This window comes from Mirounga leonina, unplaced genomic scaffold (assembly GCF_011800145.1).
Source record: "Mirounga leonina isolate KUSES-001 unplaced genomic scaffold, KU_Mleo_1.0 Mir_200, whole genome shotgun sequence".
NCBI classification, from domain to species: Eukaryota; Metazoa; Chordata; class Mammalia; order Carnivora; family Phocidae; genus Mirounga; species Mirounga leonina.
In genome coordinates this window covers 20466472-20487994 of record NW_023270503.1, presented here as the reverse complement: position 1 = coordinate 20487994, position 21523 = coordinate 20466472, and the positions used below count along the sequence as shown (strand labels likewise).

Genomic DNA, 21523 nt, shown 5'->3' with positions numbered 1-21523 from the left:
GAGCATGACATGAGCAGGGCTGGGGGGAGCAGAGGGAGAGGGAGAAGCAGGCTCCCCGCTGAGTAGGGAGCCCAATGCTGGGCTCAATCCCAGGACCCCGGGATCATGACCTGAGCTGAAGGCAGATGCTTAACCAACTGAGCCACTCAGGTGCCCCTCCAGAAGTATTTCCAAAGTGGTTGACTGGCTAGAGTCACTTGTGCTGATTGGACCAGGACTCAGTGTGTGGCACCAGGAAAAACATGTGCGTCTGAGAAGGCTTGGTGCAAGATCCCATCCGCAACAATACCTCATACTGGACGGCTTCAACCCGACCATCTTCATAGTGATGTAGACATATAAAGCTGCATGTGTACTTGAGTGCAAGCTCTCTCTTTTTGCACAATGGGCAACTGTTAACATATCTTCTAAACATCACACAGCTGGTACACAATGGAGTGGGACACAAAGCATGATCTTTTGAGTCCAGTGCACTTTCCATGACACAGCTTTGAAGTATGGTCATAATAGGGGCTGTCATATAAGAGATGCTTACAAGAATGTTTGCAAGAAGTTTACAATCTGTTACTTAGTAGTAGGTCACATTCCATTATGTTTAATCCACCAGCAAAGCCCTTTTCCATCTAGTCGACCTGACTACTCTTCCATTATCTTTTAAGACCCTATGTCAAGAGATGTCTTCATCTGCAAAGCCTTCTCTGGCCTGAAGGCAGAGCTCATTGCAACTTTCTCCTTTGTCTCTCCACTTGGGTTTCACAGCCTCTACCAGGCTAAACTGTAACCTCTGATTTGCAATCTGTCTCTAAACTTGTCTGTGAGCTCCTTAAGATCAGGGGCATTATTCTTATTTGTATCCCCAGTGTCTAGCAGGGTGTCTGGCATCTTTCAGGCTCAGAGTAAATTTTAATCTCTACACATCCCAATTTCTTTTTTTTTTTTTTTAAGATTTTTATTTATTTATTTGACAGAGAGAGACACAGTGAGAGAGGGAACACAAGCGGGGGGAGTGGGAGAGGGAGAAGCAGGAGAGAGAGAAGCAGGCTTCCCACAGAGCAGGGAGCCCGACGCGGGGCTCGATCCCAGGACCCTGGGATCATGACCTGAGCCGAAGGCAGACGCTTAACAACTGATACATCCAGGCGCCCCTACACATCCCAATTTCTGAGAAAAAAATCTAACTAAAGGTACTTATAATTGAGGGTCAGTGTAACATCACCCTCCTATACTGAGAAGAATACATCCATTAAGTTCTATTTGCTCTCTCATAGAGACAAGAGATCAGAAATCTAGACAGACACACTTACATCACTGACTCCATTTCCAAATACTGATACTGAGAACATAATAAAATTATCCTGTGAATGAAATCAATATTCTATTTCTTAAAGCTGCTAAATGTATCTCCCAAACCAATCTTATATCATATTAGCAAACTCTCCGAGAATATTGGAGCCAGGATGGGTCTTTGAAAATAATGCAGCTCAAGGCGGTCACTTTATACATGAGGAAATCAAGAGCCTGAGATACTAAATGACTTGCCTAAGATTACAGATGTTTGGTTAGTGGATGAGCCAAGCTAATGAGCACTTTCCTGTACTCTTTGTTGCTTCCATGACCCAAACAAGAAAGAAGACTGGTAATGACGAAAGTAAAGTTCAGGGGCAGCGTACTGCTGTGCTTGCTCGCCCACCCCCCTGCTCAAGTAAAGGAAACAGATAAGAACTTACACAGTAAGGATTGATTGCTCCAATAGCAGAGGGTTATTCCCTTGACCAAATAATCCAACAGGACTCTGTAAAATGCAAGTTTTATGCCTTAGAGAAATTAAAATGAATACTACCCTCAAACAGGAAGGTTTGCATACACTTTTGTAGCAAAGAAATTGATGCCATAAAGTGAGACATCAGGAGGGGCTTGATTTTAGGACATCTACCTCCAGAATTATAATAAATCTGTATTGTTTCAAGCCTCTGCTTGTGTAATTGGTTATGGCAGCCACATGAAACTAATACAATGACTTTATATCACACCCATCGAGTGAGGTGTAACAAAGGATGCTGGAGGGTAGGTAAGTTTAGGGGCTGTGGGATCCTCTTCCCTTCAAAGGGAGGCTGAGTGGGATTGGGGTGATCACGCAGTGAATGCCTGAGGGGAGAACGGCTGTGTCGCATTGTCAACAGAGCCTGTCAGCTGAAGGTGGAGGAGGAGCTTGGGAAGATGTTGGCAAGCAAACACTGAGTCTGAGCCAAAGGGCAAGCTTGCCAAACACAAGGACAAAGGTCTGAGTAGGGAGAAGTATCAGAAGCCAGAGTCTGAGGCCAGAGGATAGAAGGGCAGGGGGAAAATGGCTGGAAGAGCAATTTGGGGTGGCATCTGGCTGTTGTCCACAGGGAGCCTCTCCATGCTGAGTCCCACCCACCTCACTGCTTCTTACCTGTCTCCACAAAGGAGAACAATTCCACCCTCCAGCAAGTTGCCCAAACCAGAAACCTGGGAGTCACGTAAAAAATCCTTCCCTCTCCCTCACACTTGACATTTGTTATAAATCTAGGAGCACTGGCTGAGAAATCTGAGGTGATGTGGGGGAAGCTAGCTTTGGTTTTCACCTGAGGGTACTCTTCACAGAAAGGCAACAACAACAACAAAATATCCAATCCAAAAAATATTATTTCTCACCTCTCAATTTGAAGATGTTAAGCTAGAACAGTGTCTACTTCATCCTAAAATGGGATTGATTTAGCATGAGCATTTTGGCAGCCTTTTTGTTTTAAAGATTTTACTTATTGGGGAGCCTGGGTGGCTCGGTTGGTTAAGCATCTGCCTTCGGCTCAGGTCATGATCTCGGGGTCCTGGGATCAAGCCCCGCATTGGGCTCCTTGCTCCGCGGGGAGTCTGCTTCTCCCTCTCCCTCTGTTCCTCCGCCTGCTCCTGTTCTCTGTCTCAAATAAATAAAATCTTTTAAAAAATAAAGTATTTATTTATTTATTTATTGGGGGTGGGAGGGGCAGAGGGAGAGAGAATCCCAAGTGGATTCCCCGCTAAGCACAGGGCTTGATCCCATGGTCCTGAGATCACAACCTGAGCCAAAACCAAGAGTTGGACACTTAACTGACTGAGCCACCCAGATGCCCCCATTTTAGCAGTCTCTTACAGTTTTGTACATATGAAGGAATGAGGGGCACAACTTAGTACACAGAGGAACGCCCACACCATTTTCCACACAGAGGAATGAAGCTCAGTGTCATAGGCCAGATTCCAAGATGGCCTTCAACTTTCTCACCTTCTGGCGTACACATCCACCCTGAGTATGAATTGGATTTGCGTGTAGGATGGAATTTCACTCCTGTAATTAGGTTATATGGTTTGTGAGAGATGAAGGGATTTCGCAGATGTGAATGAGGTCGACCATCAGCAGGCTTTGAGTTGATCACAGGGAGATTATTCTGTATAGGCCTAACTTTAAAAAGAGAGTCCAAACCTTCCCATAAGAGAAGGGAGAAATTCAGAGAAAGACTCTTTCCTCTTGGCCTTGAAACAGTCAGTCATGTTGTGAACTATGGAGAAGGGACAGCCTACAGGAGCTGAGGGCCTCAGTCCTACAATCGCGAAGAACTGAATTCTGCCCAGGAGCTGTGTGAGCTTGGCCCCAGATGAGAAGCAAAGGGACTGACACCTTTTGCAGCCTTACGAGGCCCTGAGCAGAGGACCCAGCTAAGCCGTGCCTGAACACCTGACCCAAGGAAACTGCAAGACAATAAACGTGTGTCTATTTAAGTCGCTAGTTGTATGGTAATTTGCTACAAAGCAACAGAAAATGAATATAGGCACCATCTACTATACAGAGGAATGGGGGGCATGTATGACAGGTCTTCCTACGTCACCAAGCACCCCACCATCCAGCCTGCTTCCCTCCCCAGGAGGACTTTGGGGAGAAAAGAGAGCTCACATTCTTTACCGACGTCTAATAGGGGCCTGTCTTAAGTAGAGAAAATTGGCCATTTTAAACAACGCAGGTAATTAGGTATCAGTGCTAAACCACAGGTGGTTGCCAATAGATATAATTACCTGGATCTTCTAACAATCTTGAAGTCTTAAACCTATCCAACAAGGAAGGAGTGGGAATCTGCATGCTGCGAGAACTGACTGTCCTGTGCAAACCATTTCTCCTTGATTTTGAAGAATGTACCCGAGGATGGTGCAGTGGGCCAAAGCAGCTTCCTAAGCCCATCCTGATCAGAAACGAAGCTTCGGGTTTCTTTTTTAATCATTCAGACAGAAACTCACTTTCATGATCCCTTGGTGCCTGCCAGATCTCGGAGGAAGAGCGAATTGCTTATAGCTTCTTACTGTCCTCCTTTTGTTCCTGGAATCCTCACGTGGAATACCTGAAGTGTGGTCCAGGCACGTAGAGGCTCCTGACTGCCTCCGATCTCAAACCACTTTGCCTCTGACACCCTACGTTCCGGCCACAGTGAAGTTTGTTCCATTTTTTATGCATGTCATGCCCACGCATGACTCTGAGCTTTTACACAGGTACACTCCTCTGCCGGGAATACACCTCGAAGCCTACTCTTTACACACCATTGCTCCTGAAACCCTTCTATATTCCTAAGTGATGACAGCACCAGAAGCATCTCTTGTTCTAATGAGACAACTCAAGGTGGGCTCCCGGATGGCCTCTAGATGGGGGCTGGTCAAACAGAAAGACCGAGCCATGTATAGAAGCTTGGAATTTTCAGCCCCTCCACCCACCCCACCCAATTTCTCAAAAGAGTCAGTAATTGATCATGCCCATGTGAGGGAGCCTCCATAAAAATCCCAATAGTGGGGGGTCTGGGAAGCTTCCTGGTTGGTGAACCCATTCATATACTGGGGGCGGTGGTACACCCCAGCTGCAGGGGATGGGAGCTCCTCGCCCTGTGTATTTCTTCATCTGGCTGTTCATCTGTATCATGTATCATATCCTTTAATAAACCAGTAAATGTAAGTTAAGTGTTTCCCTGAGTTCTGTGAGCCGCTCTAGCAAATTAAACTGGAAGAAGAGGTTGTGGGAGCCTCTGATTTGTAGCCAAGTCAGATAGAAGTCGTGGGTAGGCTGGGGACCTACTACGTGGGATTGGCATCTGAAATGGGGGGGGGGGTGGCCATCTTATGGCACTGAGCCCTTAACCTGTGGGATCAGATGCTCTCTCCACGTAGAAAGTGTTAGAATTGAGTTAAATTGACACTCAGATGGTGCTGTGGAGAATTATTTGCTGTGTGAGAAAAGCTCCACCCATCTGGTGACCTGAAGTGTCAGAAGTGAAACATGCTGTAGGAGGAGTAAAGGAGACACAGGTAGGAAACGGGAGGTTTTTCCAGTGTACCTTTCTAGCCCTACTTCCTTTGGTACTGCTGGGCTTATTTTGATGCTGCTGATGCTGCTGATGATTCATACCTGGCTTCAAGGAGCAACAATTCCTCTGTTCTGATCCAAGTTGATTTAGCAAACGTGGAGCCCCTGCTGTATGCAAGGTTTGTAGCTATGTCCTGGAGGGGCAGGGGTAAAGAGAGACAAAGCTCCTGCTCTTGGAGGCTAGACCCTCCTCAGAGTTCCCACTGCTCCTGTCTTAGCTCACATCTTCCTCATCCTGAGTCTTGTATTAGCTTTCATCCCTCCCTTGGCACCCCAGTGCGTCCAGGGTAAAATCTAAGCTGGCAGCTGGTATGGCCTTCGATGCCAGGACTCAGGCTGCCCTCCTCAGCCCTAACTCCCCTGAGCTCTCCTTGCACAGTGAGCCTCTCTCTTCCCAGCCTTGAGGACGTTGCCCATCTCCCTCCCCTCTCTGAAACACCATTTCTTCCCTCCCTGCCCTAGCAGAATCATACATGTTACCCTTGGGGACTCAGTTTAGGCACCGCATGGGCTAGGAAGCCCTCTGTGCTCTCAAACTGGGCAACCCTGGACACCCTCCATGGCAATCCCAGAAACGCTGTCATGTGATGGATAGTTATCTATCTCCCTCTCTCCCACTGTCCTCAGCATCTTGAGACCACAGTGGAATGTCCTTTGTGTCTTTTTTTTTTAAGATTGATTGATTGATTGATTGATTGATTGATTTTAGAGAGAGAGAGAGTGTATGCATGTGCGCGCAGGGGGAGAGGGAGAGAGAAATTTTAGCAGACTCCACACTGAGCATGGAGCCTGATGCGGGGCTCGATATCATGACCCTAAGATTCATGACTTGAGCTGAAACCAAGAGTCAGTAGCTTAACCGACTGAGCCACCCAGGTGCCCTCTTTGTGTCTTTACCCACCAAGGACCAAGCTGAAAGCAGGCGTCTGGAGAGAACTTTCCAGATGAGAGTTCAAGAGGTCAGATTCAGCATCCTGAGAGCAACCCTTAGGAGGTGGTGACATGGAAGAGAAGTTCTTCACCTGCTCTAGGGTTTCATAAGGTTCTAAAAATATATACCCCAAGTGTCATGATTTAAAGCTTTCAAATGGAAGCAACCCCTCGATTCTGATGTCCTAGTCTGAAAAGAGAGAAACTCCCCATTTCAAACATGGCCGTGTGAAGCAGGTGTTGGGGCTGAGAGTCCCCTTATTACTTTTAGTGACTGTCTCTCCCACTAGATTGAAGGAAGTCAGAGGCCATCTCTTTTTTGAAACCCTAGCACCTAGCATAGTGCCTCCTCAGTAGAGAATGCCTTATTCCCCTACTGTTTTGGATACATGGAATGTGAAAAGACAGTATTTGGCACAAATTTTTCCAAAATGTGTTAAATGGGTGTATTTATGCTAAATGATAAATGTGTTATCTATATGTGTGAAAGAGAGATATACTTTAAATGTCACTAAACAAACCCCATGCCGAATCCTTCAATAACATGATTAACCCAGTTTTTGGTTTGTTTTTTTTTTTTCACAGTCTTGGTATAGGTGCCTGCTACCTTTGCCTGGATGATTTAAAAAAAAAAAGAGAGAGAGAGAGAGAGAGAAAGAAAGAAAGAAAGAAAGAAAGAAAGAAAGAAAGAAAGAAAGAAAGAAAGAGAGAAAGAAAGAAAAGAAAGAGAGAAAGAAAGAGAAAGAAAGAAAAGAAAAGAAAGAAAGAGAGAGAGAAAGAAAGAAAAGAAAAGAAAAGAAAAGAAAGAGAGAGAGAGAAAGAAAGAAAAGAAAAGAAAGAAAGAAAGAAAGAAAGAAAAGAAAAGAAAGAAAGAAAGAAAGAAAAGAAAAGAAAGAGAGAGAGAAATAAAGAAAAGAAAGAAAGAAAGAAAGAAAGAAAGAAAGAAAGAAAGAAAGAAAGAAAGAAAGAAAGAAAGAAGCCACCTCATTAATCCTCATGAATCCTTGGTGCCTCTGATATTCTTATCAAAATGCAGGACATCTTCATTACTATAGCCAGAGCTGGCTTTTTAAAATACACATTTGATTGTGTCCCTCCAGAGCTCTGGGATGTCTTATAATTCCTCTATTTTTAAAGGAACTGTGTCTATGCTCTTGAACGTGAAACACAAAGAATCTCACGCATGAGCCCCATGGTGCGCCCTGCCCTGTAGACACTCCCCACACCCACGCTGCATTTCGACCCCACTGCCAGCTCGGTTCACTCCGATATTACCCCACCCTCTCCTCCTCCTCCACTGAGAACCCTGAATCTGGGAGAATGCTTTGGGCTGCAAGTGACAGAAAGCCTGACTCCAAACAGCTCCAACAGGAAGAGGTTTGTTGTCTAACTTAAGAAAATGAGGCCGTTCCATGGTTAATTTAATGCTACCAAGTAAGCCATGCAAGAGCTGCGTTCATTGCAAGTCTCTGTTTCGTCATTTTTTTTTTTTTTCAAAGACTTCATTTATTCATTTGACAGAGAGAGAGACAGCGAGAGAGGGAACACAAGCAGGGGGAGGGGGAGAGGGAGAAGCAGGCTCTCTGCAGAGCAGGAAGCCCGATGCGGGGCTCGATCCCAGGACCCTGGGATCATGACCTGAGCCAAAGGCAGACGCTTAATGACTGAGCCACCCAGGCACCCCTGTTTCGTCATCTTTGGTGTAGCTTTTGTCCCCACCGTGGACAGAATTGTTTACCCAGGCTCATGTCTATATTAGTGAATCAGTCAGAGTTTTCCAGAGAAACAGAACCAATAGAATGTGTGTGTGTCTGTGTGTAGAGAGAGAGATTTATTTTAAGGAACTGGCTCATTTCATTGTGGAGACTGACAAATCTGTAATTTGCAGAGAAGGGTGGCAGATTGGAGACCCAGAGAGGAGTTGATGTTGCAGCTTGAGGCCAAAAGGTTCTGGAAGCACAATTCCCTCTTCCTTGAGGAACCTCAGTCTTTCTCTCAAGGCCTTCAACTGATTGGATGAGGTCCACTGACATTAGGAAGGGTAATCCGCTTTACCTAAGCTTCACTGCTGTAAATGGTAATCTCATCTAAAAAAAAAACTTCACAATGGGGCGCCTGGGTGGCTCAGTTGGTTAAGCGTCTGACTCTCCATCTCAGCTCAGCTCTTGATCTCAGGGTCATGAATTCAGGCCCCACTTTGGGCTCCATGCTGGGCATGGAGTCTACTTTAAAAAAAAAATGTATCTTCACCAAAACATCTAGAACAGTGTTTGACCAAATATCTTGGTATTGTTAACAAGCCAATTTGACACATGAAAATAGCCATCATGATGTCTAAATCAATCACTCTCAAGAAAGAGATTGAAATCACCATTAGTGGGGTAGATACTAATCAAAAGTAACTTTTTGGGGCTGGAAAGGGACTCCTTCTCTGAGCACATGGCTGTGTGGTGGGTGAACATAAATAAAATCAGGGTTCTGCCTGCAAAGCAGGCTGTAGTTAGGGGTGAGGTTTGATGAAAGTGCGGATTTGAGCAGGAAAACAACAAAGTCTGCTAATCAACAGGCAGGCAGAATCACAATCCTTTATGGATGCCTTTACATGTTCCATAAACCCTATTAGAGCCCTTGTTATACCGAGTCACAGGTTTGCGGCTCATCTTCCTCTTTAGACGGTGGGTATACCCTTGAATAAGAACCATGTATCAGTTACCTCTTTATCAACAGCCCCATGCATGGTGCTCAGCATCAGGTGGTTAGTCCATAGGTGCTTTAAACTGACCAAAGTGGATTATTCTGGTGCTAAATTAACCTTGTGCTTGCCATTGCTAGAGAAATCATGTATTTCTTTGCACCACAAGCTTTGTTGAAATCACAGATTCACAACTGTTATGCCAACTTTTTTCTAGATATTCCTGCAAAGAACCCATGGGGCAATAAAACTTGCCCAAATAGTCTAGTCATACTAAGTTCTCTTCTTTTTCACACATCTGTAACATGAAGAAAATTCCAGTGGCAAAGCAAAGAACACTCTCGACCTTATACTCAGCAATGATAATAAGAGATAAAGGGTCCACCATTTGCCCTAAGCACCAACTCAGACAAAGTAGGTCATTTGGAGTGTGTCAGATGCCACAGCCTCAGGTCCAGTTACTTAATTCAAAAATTCTCATGACTCTTTATCTTTTTTTAACAGAGTGGAGTGCCCCAAAGTTTAAGAAGTAAAATCATTAGATGCCAGTCTCCTTTTCCAGGAAGCCAAAGGACTTTGGGACCATTAGATGCAGAGGACGATAAAGTCATTTCTCAGTTGGCCACTGTGTAGAGAGCAGGTGAGCTCACCAATCCAAGGAATAATTACTAAGCATCTTCCTTGTTCTATGCATCATGAGAGACCCTCACTTGCATTACTATGTTTCCAGTTTATAGCTTTCTGCTTTTTCCCAAGCAGAGAAGTATCAAATTTCCAATTACACTGCTATTGATAAAATAATAATAGTTATACCCAGAACAACTGACATGTACTCACACCATGCCTCAGACATTACCATAAGCACCTTATCTTGCATTATATAATTTAATCCTCACAAAACCTCATGAGGCTAACTGGGTCCTTATCTCCATTTTAACAGATGAATAACCCAAGGATCTGAGAGGAGGTAGGCAATTTGCTGACAGAACGACCAGTAGGAAGCCAAAGACCCAGACTCAACGCCAGGTGTGTCCGACTTGAGTCCTCACTGCACGTTTTATACATATTATCTCCTATAAAGCTGGAAATGAGGAAGAGTTCAGCTTTTTTAAATCAACACACAAAAGGAAAGATAAAACTTTCCTGTGGCTGTCTCAGAAGCAACAACCAAATCAAAAGAGGGCTTTGAACACATGTAAAGAAGGGATGTGCCAACCGAGGGGAAAACATCAAAAATAAAATGTGGAGCAGAAAAGCAAAATTTTGCAGGGCTTATTCAGTATTATCCGTGAGCACTTCAGTCACTACAGAAGATACTGGAGGATATTATTAGTTTGGCAAGACTCATTATAACCTGGAGGGAATGCCCTTTGTTGCTTTAATTCCATAATTGCAAAGCACAAGCACATAATTATAAATACAATTTCTGGGATGCCTTGAATATGAGAAGCAGATTCCTCAGAAAAACCATAAGCACTCGATCCATTGGCAAGGGATGTCCCCAGTTGTCAAGGATAAAATGCCATGTATCTAGATCAGGCCACATGAATATAGCTTGTGTCGATTAAGTTGTTACAAGATTATTATTAGAAACCTGATCATTTCTGGGTGAATTAATCAAGACCAGTTTCTATGCCCACTGAGCCAAGGAATAAATGTGCCATAGTAAATTTGTACAGTTAATAGTCTCAATTTAAGAGGCTATTTGGCAGCCAGCTGGCTTTTTCGTGGGTCACCCACCTCTCCCTCACCAAGCTGCTTTCCTCCTACTGGAAAGCCCCAAGAGCATGGGTTAGTTACCATCCCACGGTACAACCGAGAAAGTAATGCTCAGAGGGGTTTAGTAACTTGCGGCGCTCTGCACAGTTGACGTCAGGAGCTCCACAGAAGAACCAGAACACGAGAGACAGCAGCCAAGAACGAACCAAGTGAGCTGGGGACACTGCTCTTCCCACCTGCCACCAACTACAAAGATCTCTACCGAAACATGAAGCCCTCTGTGCTTAGCACCCAAATGGGGAACTCCATATCGACTCCTCTCAAGAGCTGCATTTCTTCCCTTCCCACATCTAGGCAGTTAAAAATACTGAGATATCTCACCTGCCTTTCTGTCCATCCTTCTCCTTAACATTCTTGCTCTTTCTCTTGCCTCTCTCCCAACTAAAGTCTGATACAGCAGAACGAGGAGGACCGTGATTAAGGTCAGAGTGGTGGGGGACCACAGGGACCCCCGCCTTCCTTTGACACGAAAGCCATGGTATGTTTCTGGCTCTAATTTGTCTTCAGTTCTCTCCCCACTCATGCTGACAGCGTCCACTCCGGCCATTATTTTTAGCCCATGCTTAGCCCAATCTGCTAAGTCCTGACCACAGATGGTACTAAAGTGACATCAGTGACAGCATGCATCCCAGCAAGCCTGTCATGGTCAGCCTTTCCAGACTTCCTGTTTCATTAATGTTAAAAAAAAAAAAAAAGGCTCTTTCTCGCTTAAGCAAATTCCAACAGACAGAGCTTCAATCCTCTGTCCTCCGCAGCCCTCTCCTTGGCAGAGCCACCCAAGGGAAAGGCCTAGGGTTGTAGGCTCCCATGGAGAAAGGGGGTCTTGGTGGAACTGTCACTCTTGAACAAACGGCCCCTTGACGGAAAAGTCTTATTCCCACTGTGTACGAGAGACGCCACTGCTCCTTGCAATACCTTCCCGAGCGTGCAGCAAACGCAAAATTCTGGAAATAATATTATATTTCATTCAAATTCTTTCTTTAAAAAAAAATAAAAGAATAAGAATAAATGTGTATTTACCTGGAACAAAGCTTCCCTGGACCACCTCCTTGTACGCCCACCAGCCTTCATGGATTTTTGGTGAATTCTGTTGAGCTGTAGGGGGAAAAAAAGGAAGAGACACTGAGAGGCTAGTGGAGGATCCCTGTGTCCTGTCTGGGAAGAAGGGTGAATGTACATACAATAATCCTCTTCTACCCACAAGTCATCCTACAAAATGCAGCAGCTACCCTCCTTTTCCTTTTTTTTTTTCACAATATCCTGTCTTCGTGTTTTTATAAAAAAAGCACTCAGGAGATTTCTATGCAAGGGAAATCGACAATAATTATGTATTTAAGCCTATCTGAATTCCCCTGTCACTTGTCTCTACCTCTGACTCACCTCTTTTCTGCACCTGCCCCAGTACACATGCATACACGTGCGTGCATGTGCACGCACACACACGCACACACACGCACACACACACACCCTCCACTGGGACTGAGGAGAGGAAGCTGATCCCAGCCACAAGCCAGCCAAGAACTCTACACGTGCACAAACCCCTTAGGAATGGAAAAGAGGTAGGGCATTTGCTAAAAGGGCTGGGCTAGAAGAGGGAAGGGCTTTCTTCAGGCCCCAGGAAATGAAAACAAGAATATAAATCATCATGGTGAGAGCTTTTGTCGTCATAGGGAGAAACACGGAAAGCCCAAGAAATTGGGACATAGCATAGGGATCTGTGAGCTCATGCTGACAGGACCTCAGGATAATCCTTAACCTTTACGGCAGTTGGTGGGTGATCTGCGGTGATTCTATTACATGTGGGTGTCCGCCCCAAAGTGCAGGCAGCATACACACTTACGTGGATGCCTGAACTGCATTCACATCTCAGCTGTCAGTCACACTGGAAGAAAATAAGGTAATTTCAACCATATCTGTAATTTGGCGAGTACATAGCAAACGTTAAACCTTAACATTCATTGCCTTTCTTTAAATCTTGTTCTTTTTGGGACGCCTGGGTGGCTCAGTCGGTTAAGCGTCTGCCTTCGGCTCAGGTCATGATCCCGGGGTCCTGGGATCGAGTCCCGCATCGGGCTCCTTGTTCCGCGGGGAGCCTGCTTCTCCCTCTGCCTCTGCCTCTCTCTCTCTATCTCTCATGAATAAATAAATAAAATCTTTAGAAAAAAAAATAAATAAAATAAATAAATCTTGTTCTTTTTTCAGTCTCCTTTAGATGCATCATCATTCTGGGTTAGAGAACATGGTCCAAGACAATGCGTTTGAAAGCACAGCTTTGCATAGGGAGGATGTGCCAAATTGGCTTCCCTATGAGCTTCAATAGCTTAGCTCCAAGTGTCTCCCCATAGTAGAGAGAAAATACTTTTTCTGCGTATGACATTAAGCCCGCCGAGGCTTGCAGTTCTGTGATGAAGAATGGTTTATGACAGAGGACGAGTGAAAGAGAAGCTCACTCCTTCTGGAGATGACAGTGGGGGTTGAGTGGGGGTTGAGTAGGGGTTGAGACACAAATAGAAGAGGGACAAAGAAGCTACTTAAGGATCTGGAAAGATATCACCTTTCAAGTTGCCCAGCACAAGTCGAGGGCTTGGGATGCGTCAAAGGACACTGGGTTACCCAGTACCCCATTTCCATGTGGAATGGATAGAGCTCCCACAGCCCTTGAGGAAGATCCTAAAGGCAGCTGAGTGGAAGGCCAGTGCATCTGTTCTGGGGCAGCAGGCAAAGGGAGAAGTGGCCTCAACACAGAGGCTGGAGAGACTTTGTCCAGCCAGGGAGCCAAGTGGAAGAGTCAACAGACTCCTGGTATTTGTGGTACTAGGGAAAGACAAGGAGATTTGAAATCAGCTAGGAATTCTTTATGCCTGACCAAGTTAAGAAACCAGATCAAGAGTTATATGGCTGGAAAGTTTACCAAGTAGGTGGACAAAGGACATTTCTCTGGTTCAGAACAATTCTGATGCTTCCTCTGAGCCTTGATATTGCATGATCCATCTTCCCCCTCCTTCCCAGATCATTGGAGGGTCGTCATAGGACAAAGAGGAGAATGACAAAGGTTTAGAAGTCTGTGAGATCAGATTCACCTAATGCACTCAGACCCAGTGGCCCATTTTTTTTAAAAGATTTTATTTATTCATTTTAGGGCAGGGTGGGGAGAGGCAGAGGGAGAGAGAGAATCTCAAGCCGACTCTGTGCTTAGCATGGAGCCCGACGTGGGGCTTGATCCTGGGACCCTGAGATCATGACCTGAGCTGAAACCAAGAGTCAGATGCTTAACTGACTGAGCCACCCAGGTGCCCCTACAGCAGCTCATTTTGAAACATTTTGTAATGCTCATCTTGATGATAATTAAATAAAACTCATAGGCAGTACATCCTACAAAAAAACTCAAATAAACAAACAAAAAAACAAACAAACAACTCTGATATTTCACTAAACTTCAGCCTAACTCTGCTGGACATGAAACATGTTCCAAGTGTGGAAGAGATACACATATCTGAAAGCCCAAAAGTATTGAACTGCAGATACCACTTAACAGCTTTGCATTAGAGATAAGCCAGGATTGATTTTCCTTATCAAAGACAGGAATTTTTGAGTTTTATTGAAACTCACAAAATTGACTGTCTTGAACAATTTAAACCATAAATATGGCCTTCTTTCCTTATTCTCAGAGGTACTTGGGAAAGCCATGTTCTCTTTTTTTTTTCTAATTTTATTTTATTTAAATTCAATTAACATATAGTGTATTATTAGTTTCAGAGGTAGAGTTCAGTGATTCATCAGTCTTATATAACACCCAGTGCTCATTATATCATGTGCCTTCCTTAATGCCCATAACCCAGTTACCCCACACCCCCCAGCAACCGTCAGTTTGTTTCCTATGATTAAAGTCTCTTATGGTTTGACTCCCTCTCTGATTTTGTCTTATTTTACTTTTCCCTCACTTCCCCTATGATCCTCTGTTTTGTTTCTTAAATTCCACATATGAGTGAAATCATATGATAACTGGCTTGCTCTGATTGATTTATTTCACTTAGCATAATACCCTCTAGTTCCATCCATGTCATTGCAAATGGTAAGGTTTCGCTTTTTTAATGGCTGAGTAATATTCCATTGTATATACATACCACATCTTCTTTATCCATTCATCTGTCAATGGACATCTAAGGCTCTTTTCATAGTCTGGCTATTGTGGACACTGCTGCTATAAAGGGGTGCAGGCACCCCTTCAGATTACTACGTTTGTATCTTTTGGGTAAATACCTAGTAGTGCAATTGCTGGGTCATAGGGTAGTTCTATTTTTAACTTTTTGAGGAACCTCCATACTGTTTTCCAGAGTGGCTGCACCAGCTTGCATTCCCACCAACAGTGTAGGAGGGTTCCCCTTTCTCCACATCCTCACCAACATCTGTCGTTTCCTGACTTGTTAATTTTAGCCATTCTGACTGGTGTAGGGTGGTATCTCATTGCACCAAAAGCCATAAGATACCTAGGAATAAACCTAACCAAAGAGGTAAAAGATCTGTACTCTGAAAACTATAAAACGCTTATGAAAGAAATTGAGAAAGACACAAAGAAATGGAAAAATGTTCCATGCTCATGGACCGGAAAAAAAATATTGTTAAAATGTCTATGCTACCCAGAGCAATCTACACATTCAATGCAGTCCCTGTCAAAATACCACCAACAGGGGCGCCTAGGTGGCTCAGTTGGTTAAGGGTCTGCCTTCGGCTCCGGTCATGATCCCAGGGTCCTGGGATCAAGCCCTGCATCAGGCTCCCTGCTCAGTGGAGAGCCTGCTTCTCCCTCTCCCTCTGCAGTTCCCCCTGGTTGTTGTCTCTCTCTGTCAGATAAATAAAATCTTTTAAATTAAAAAAAAAAATACCACCAACATTTTTCAAAGAGCTGGAACAAATAATCCTAAAATTTGTATGGAACTAGAAAAGACTTAGAATAGCCAAAGGAATGTTGAAAAAGAAAACCAAGCTGGTGGCATCACAATTCCAGACTTCAAGTTCTATTACAAAGCTCTAATCATCAGAAAAAGTATGGTACTGGCACAAAAACAGACACATAGATCAATCGAACAGAATAGAGAACCCAAAAATGGACCTTCAACTTTATGGTCAACTGATCTTCGACAAAGCAGGGAAGAATGTCAAGGGAAAAAAGACAGTCTCTTCAACAAATGATCCTGGGGAAATTGGACAGCCATATGCAGAAGAACGAAACTGGACCATTTTCTTACACCACACAGAAAGATAAACTCAAAATGGCTGTAAGACCTAAATGTGATACAGGAATCCATCAGAATCCTAGAGGAGAATGCAGTCAGTAACCTCTGTGACCTCGGCTACAGCAACTTCCTGCTAGACATGTCTCCAAAGGCAAGGGAAACAAAAGCAAAAATGAACTATTGGGACTTTTTATCATCAAGATAAAAAGCTTTTGCACAGCAAAGGAAACAGTTGACAAAAACAAAGGACAATTGACAAAATGGGAGAAGATATTTGTAAATGTCGTATCAGATAAAGGGCTAGTATCCAAAGTCTATAAAGAACTTATCAAATTCAACACCTAAAAAACAAGTAATCCAGTGAAGAAATTGGCAGAAGACATGAACAGACATTTCTCCAAAGAAGACATCCAAGTGGCCAACAGACACATGAAAAAATACTCAACATCACTTGGCATCAGGAAAAAACAAATCAAAACCACAATGAGAAGCCACACTCTTCTGTATATATCTCATCATTACAAGTGAGGATCTTCACAGCACTCAAAAATTTCTGTTTTATATTAAATATTTTTACCAAGTTGTTTTACAAAACTTTTCATTGAGGGCGCCTGGGTGGCTCAGTTGGTTGAGCGACTGCCTTCGGCTCAGGTCATGATCCTGGAGTCCCGGGATCGAGTCCCGCATCGGGCTCCCTGCTTGGCAGGGAGTCTGCTTCTCCCTCTGACCCTCCTCCCTCTCATGCTCTCTGTCTCTCATTCTCTGTCTCAAATAAATAAATAAAATCTTTAAAAAAAAAAAAAAACTTTTCATTGATAGTACTTACACATATCCATTTCAAATAATTAACACAGTGCTTTAGCTATAATGTAAAGGAGAAATAAATGTAATTCATAATAATATATATTTCAGTGTGTATGCTTGAGCATGATGCATTAGAACAGAGATTGGCAAATTATCATCTAGTAGCCAAAGACGGTCCACTGACTGTTTTTGTACCACTCAAAAGCTAAGAAGGCTTTGCATTTTAAGTAGTCAAAAAAATAAATAAAAAAGAGTATCTTATGACGTGTGAAAATTATATTAAATGGTAATTTCAATGTTTTATTGAAGTTATAAAGTTATTGAAGAATATAAAGTTTTATTGAAACACAGCCATGTCCATTTCTTTACATATTGTCTATGGCTGCTTTTTCACTATAGTGACAGAGTTGAATAGACTCTTGTCTTGTGACAAAGACCAATTAGCCTGCAAAACTTAAAATATTTCCTCTGTGGCTCTTTTCAGAAAAAGCTTGTTGACTGTTAATTTATGCACATAATTTCAAAAAACAATCAACATAATGTAATGCTTTAACTGTAATATAAAGGATAAATGTATAATTTGTAATAAAATATATTTCAATTTGTAAATACTTGGTTATGATACACCAGAAGAATGAAGAAGTTGGATATTTGATTGAAACAGGTACAAATAATACAGTTGGGGGGCACCCGAGTGGCTTAGTCGGATGAGTGTCCAACTCTTGATTTTGACTTAGGTCATGATCTCAGAGTCCTGGGATTGGGCCCAGTGTTGGGCTCTGCACTCAGCGGGGTGTCTGCTTGAGATTCTCTCCCCCTCCCTCTGCTCTTCCCACCCCCCCACCTCTCTCTCAAATAAATAAATAAACCTTAAAAAAAAAAATAAGACAGTTGTACTCTATTGGAGAGGCCACAATCCACAAGTGGCATTGCTCTCAGTGGTGTGATTTTCCAAAATACTGAACTACCCTTGGCAAAGTTCAGAACAAAATAAAGTACCATCTTCCCTTGATAGACACAGTATTTGCATTGCTGGAGAAGAGGACATACTAAAACTATGTAAGAGATACTTTGTGTTCATAAGCAACATAGAGTTTATATGCTCATATAAATAAAAATTTTTCACTCACTTGAATGTCTGCTGGGACATGGGACAATGTATCACTGTTTGAAACTGTCAAATATATTGCAGAGCATATTCTCTGCCTGCCCTGACCCAGTTGGTGCTAAATGCAGTATTTTTCATTAAAACAATCTCAAGGGGTTCCTGGGTGGCTTAGTCAGTTAAGTGTCTGTCTTCGGCTCAGGTCATGATCCCGGGGTCCTGGGATCAAGTCCCGCATCGGGCTCCCTGCTCAGGCGGGAGTCTGCTTCTCCCTCCCCCTTCTCCTTCTCTCTCTTGCTCTCGCTCTGTCTCAAATAAAATCTTTAAAAAAATAAAACAATCTCACAATGCCCTTCTTGACAGTCACTGACCTAACAGGATTATTTACAGCACCATTCATCCATGCTAAATGAGAATAAAGCATGTTGAACGCTAATCAGAAAACTTTTAGACAAAAGACACATTTCCCTATATATCTGAATTATAGTGTCAAGTCCACATGCCGCCGCATTACACATTTCAATATTTTTTCTTTTTCTTGCCATTTGACCATATCCTTGAGAAACTATCATTTCCAGCAAAGGAAAAGCAGCGAGGAAGAAAGAGAAAGCAAAGATGTTCTTAAGATGACAAAAAGGGAAAGCAATTCCAATACAATCCTGAGTAAAATGACTAAGTGTTCAGATTTTTAGATACATTCCTATTCTCTCTCTCTCTCTCTTCTCTCTGTGCATATAGGCAACCCCCCCAGCCCCTACAGACACACACACACAGAGGCTCATTATAAGGAAGACCTATCAGTCTGACCTAAGCACTGATTTAGGAAATGTCATTTTTAAAAAAGATTTTACTTATTTATTCATTAGAAAGGGAGGGGGGAGAGAGAGAGAACACACAAGCAGGGGGAGTGGCAGGCAGAGGGAGAAGCAGGCTCCCCACTGAGCAGGGAGCCCAATGCGGGACTCGATCCCAGGACCACAGGATCCTGACCTGAGCCAAAGGCAGACGCTTAACCGACTGAGCCACCCAGGAGTCCCAGGAGATGTCATTTAAAAGGTAGAAGAAAATGAAGTCCTTGGATAATTATGGATATTGCAATGGACAGAAGTATCACCGCAAGCTTCTGTTCCATCCAGAAAGCAGCAAAACATCCTGCTCTCCTTTCATGTCCAGTCATTGATCCTTCAGCTACCCTACCCATTCAGAAGTGAAATTATGTAAGAGTTTAACAGGCGGCAAGACAATCAAACCATCTGAATGAAGTCTGTTAGAACGACAGAACTGCAGAGTTTCCGTTTGCTTTCTTTGACATGCCTGGTGAAGGATCCAAACTCGCCCTGCAAAAATCAATCAGCCTGAGCTGGGCCCACTTGCTGTCTATCAATTATAAAATATGATACCTGCAGGCTAGATGTGAAGAAAAGGAAGGCGTTTTATACAATGTGTTATTGAATGCCATTGTATGCCCTGTCTGGCCTCATACTGTTGGGCAGTTTGGAAAGATAGGACAGCACATTGAAAAGGCACCTCATTTAAAGCTTTGCTCAGGGACACCTGGGTGGCTCAGTTGTTAAGCATCTGCCTTTGGCTCAGGTCATGATCCCAGGGTCCTGGGATCGAGCCCCACATCGGGCTCCCTGTTCAGCGGGGAGTCTGCTTCTACCTCTCCCTCTGCTGCTCCCCCCGCTTGTGCGCTCTCGCTCTCTCTCTCTAACAAATAAATAAAATCTTTAAAAAATATATTTAAAGCTCTGCTACAGTAAGCATGAGTGGCTTGTTTCCAAACAGTGCACCAGGAGAGGTACTGGCTTTTAATTTTAAACCTTCCCAGCCAGATCCTCCTGATATCCAGTGAGTAGAGAGCCAGCTGAGAATTCTCAGAGCAAACAGGTGAACAGAAAGCAGCCTTAGCCTCTGCAGCACTTTGCCGGTGCACTGGATTTCTTTACCTACCGTGCAACCAGCCCCTGGGGAAAATCCAGGTGTCTAATCAAAAAAATTGTGTTGACAGTAAAAGCTGTCATCACTGCCAGATGAGGAGATACACATAGCAAGGGGCCCCTCTTGATAGTAAGGAAAACATATTTCAATTTTATTCAACTTTTTTTTTATTGTGGCAGTTTGAGAAATTGTGAGTTTTAAAAGAAAACTCAGAATCTCTGGATTTGGAAAGAGACACAGAATTCATTGCTCCGATCTCCTCTTGGGCAGTTGAGGAAATGGACGAACAGAGAAGGGATGCCCCTAATAAAGAAAAGAAAAAAAAAATACATATATATATGTGTGTGTGTATATATATATATATATATATATATAGTGTCTTAGACCAAGAGTCAGCAAACTTTTTCTGTAAATGGCCAGATAATAAATACTGTAGGCTTTGAAGGCCATACTGTCCCTGTCCCTACGACTCATCTATGTCACAGTAACACAAAAGCAGCCGTATACAATATATAAATGAATGGCTGTGGCTGTGTGCCAATAAAATGGTATTTACAAACACACATGGAGGGCTGGATTCAGCCTGTGGTGCGCAGCACTGGGTTGATTCCTGTCTTACAGCTAGAAACGATTTTTGTCATCTAGTTCCGCTTCCCTACTCAAATGTTTAGAAGTGAGCTACTTTAAAAGGAAAATTAGAATTTGGAAAGACATGAGTTTCTAATTACAGGTATATGGCATCTGATCAATAAGCACTGTAGAATGGACGTGTAATACTAAATCTTTTCCAAATTCCCGAAATTGGCCACCAGAGTCTACATAAAAGTCAATATGGCCCCCCTGCACACACACACTATTTCCACTGGGCTAACCACCAAACTTGTAGGGGTCTCCTATAAACACTGTCCACACCCCCATGCTGGGATTTTCAAACAGTCATAAAGGAACTGACTGATTCCTAAAACCCCTATTACCCTTCCCTTAAGTCTATAAAGCATGTTTCTGGATAACTCCTGGGATTCTCATCCTGGGATTCTCTGTGTCCATAGATAAAGTAATTATATTTTCACATGTTAATTGTTTCACATCATTTTGAGATGAACTTTTGCAACATTTCTCTCTATTTTCAATCCCTATCACTACCTTAGGTTCAGAGAAAACACAACTTGGGACCATCTCCATGTGGAAATTATAGTGGTCTCTTGACCTCATGGAAAAGAAAACTCAAGGGCAGCACTGAGAGTAGCTGGCGTGGGAGGGAGGGAAATGGTGCAAGATGGAACAGAAGAGCTTTTACAAAGGGCTCTCGCAGGGGAAGGGAGATTGCTTAAGGAAACTCCCATCAAAATGCACCTAACTGTAAGCACGCACATTGCAAAAATGCACTTCCAAGCCCTTGGTCAGTGCGATGTTATTTGTGCCAGGTGGACTATGATAAGGGAAGACAGAACAAAATATAGGGGAGATGCACTTAGAACACAGTTACTACCGTGCTACTTCATTTAAATGAGGTAGGAGGAGCTCTGAACAGTATAGTGTCCTTAAGAAACTCCTTTTCTCTGCCTAAGGAGGTAACATAAGGAAGGAGGCACTGATCAGTAGAACACCAAATGTTGGAAGGTGAAAATATCCTGCTATCACTG

General features: G+C 43.3%; 1 protein-coding gene across 1 annotated transcript in view; it reads right to left on the bottom strand.

The window, feature by feature from the left end:
* The window catches only part of CA10 (carbonic anhydrase 10), a 509356-nt gene that overhangs the window by 411633 nt on the left and 76200 nt on the right, over positions 1 to 21523 (bottom strand). The window contains exon 3 of the mRNA XM_035026805.1: positions 11817 to 11891. Within this exon, the coding sequence (XP_034882696.1) occupies positions 11817 to 11891 (75 nt within the window). The remainder of the gene's footprint in view (positions 1 to 11816; positions 11892 to 21523) is intronic.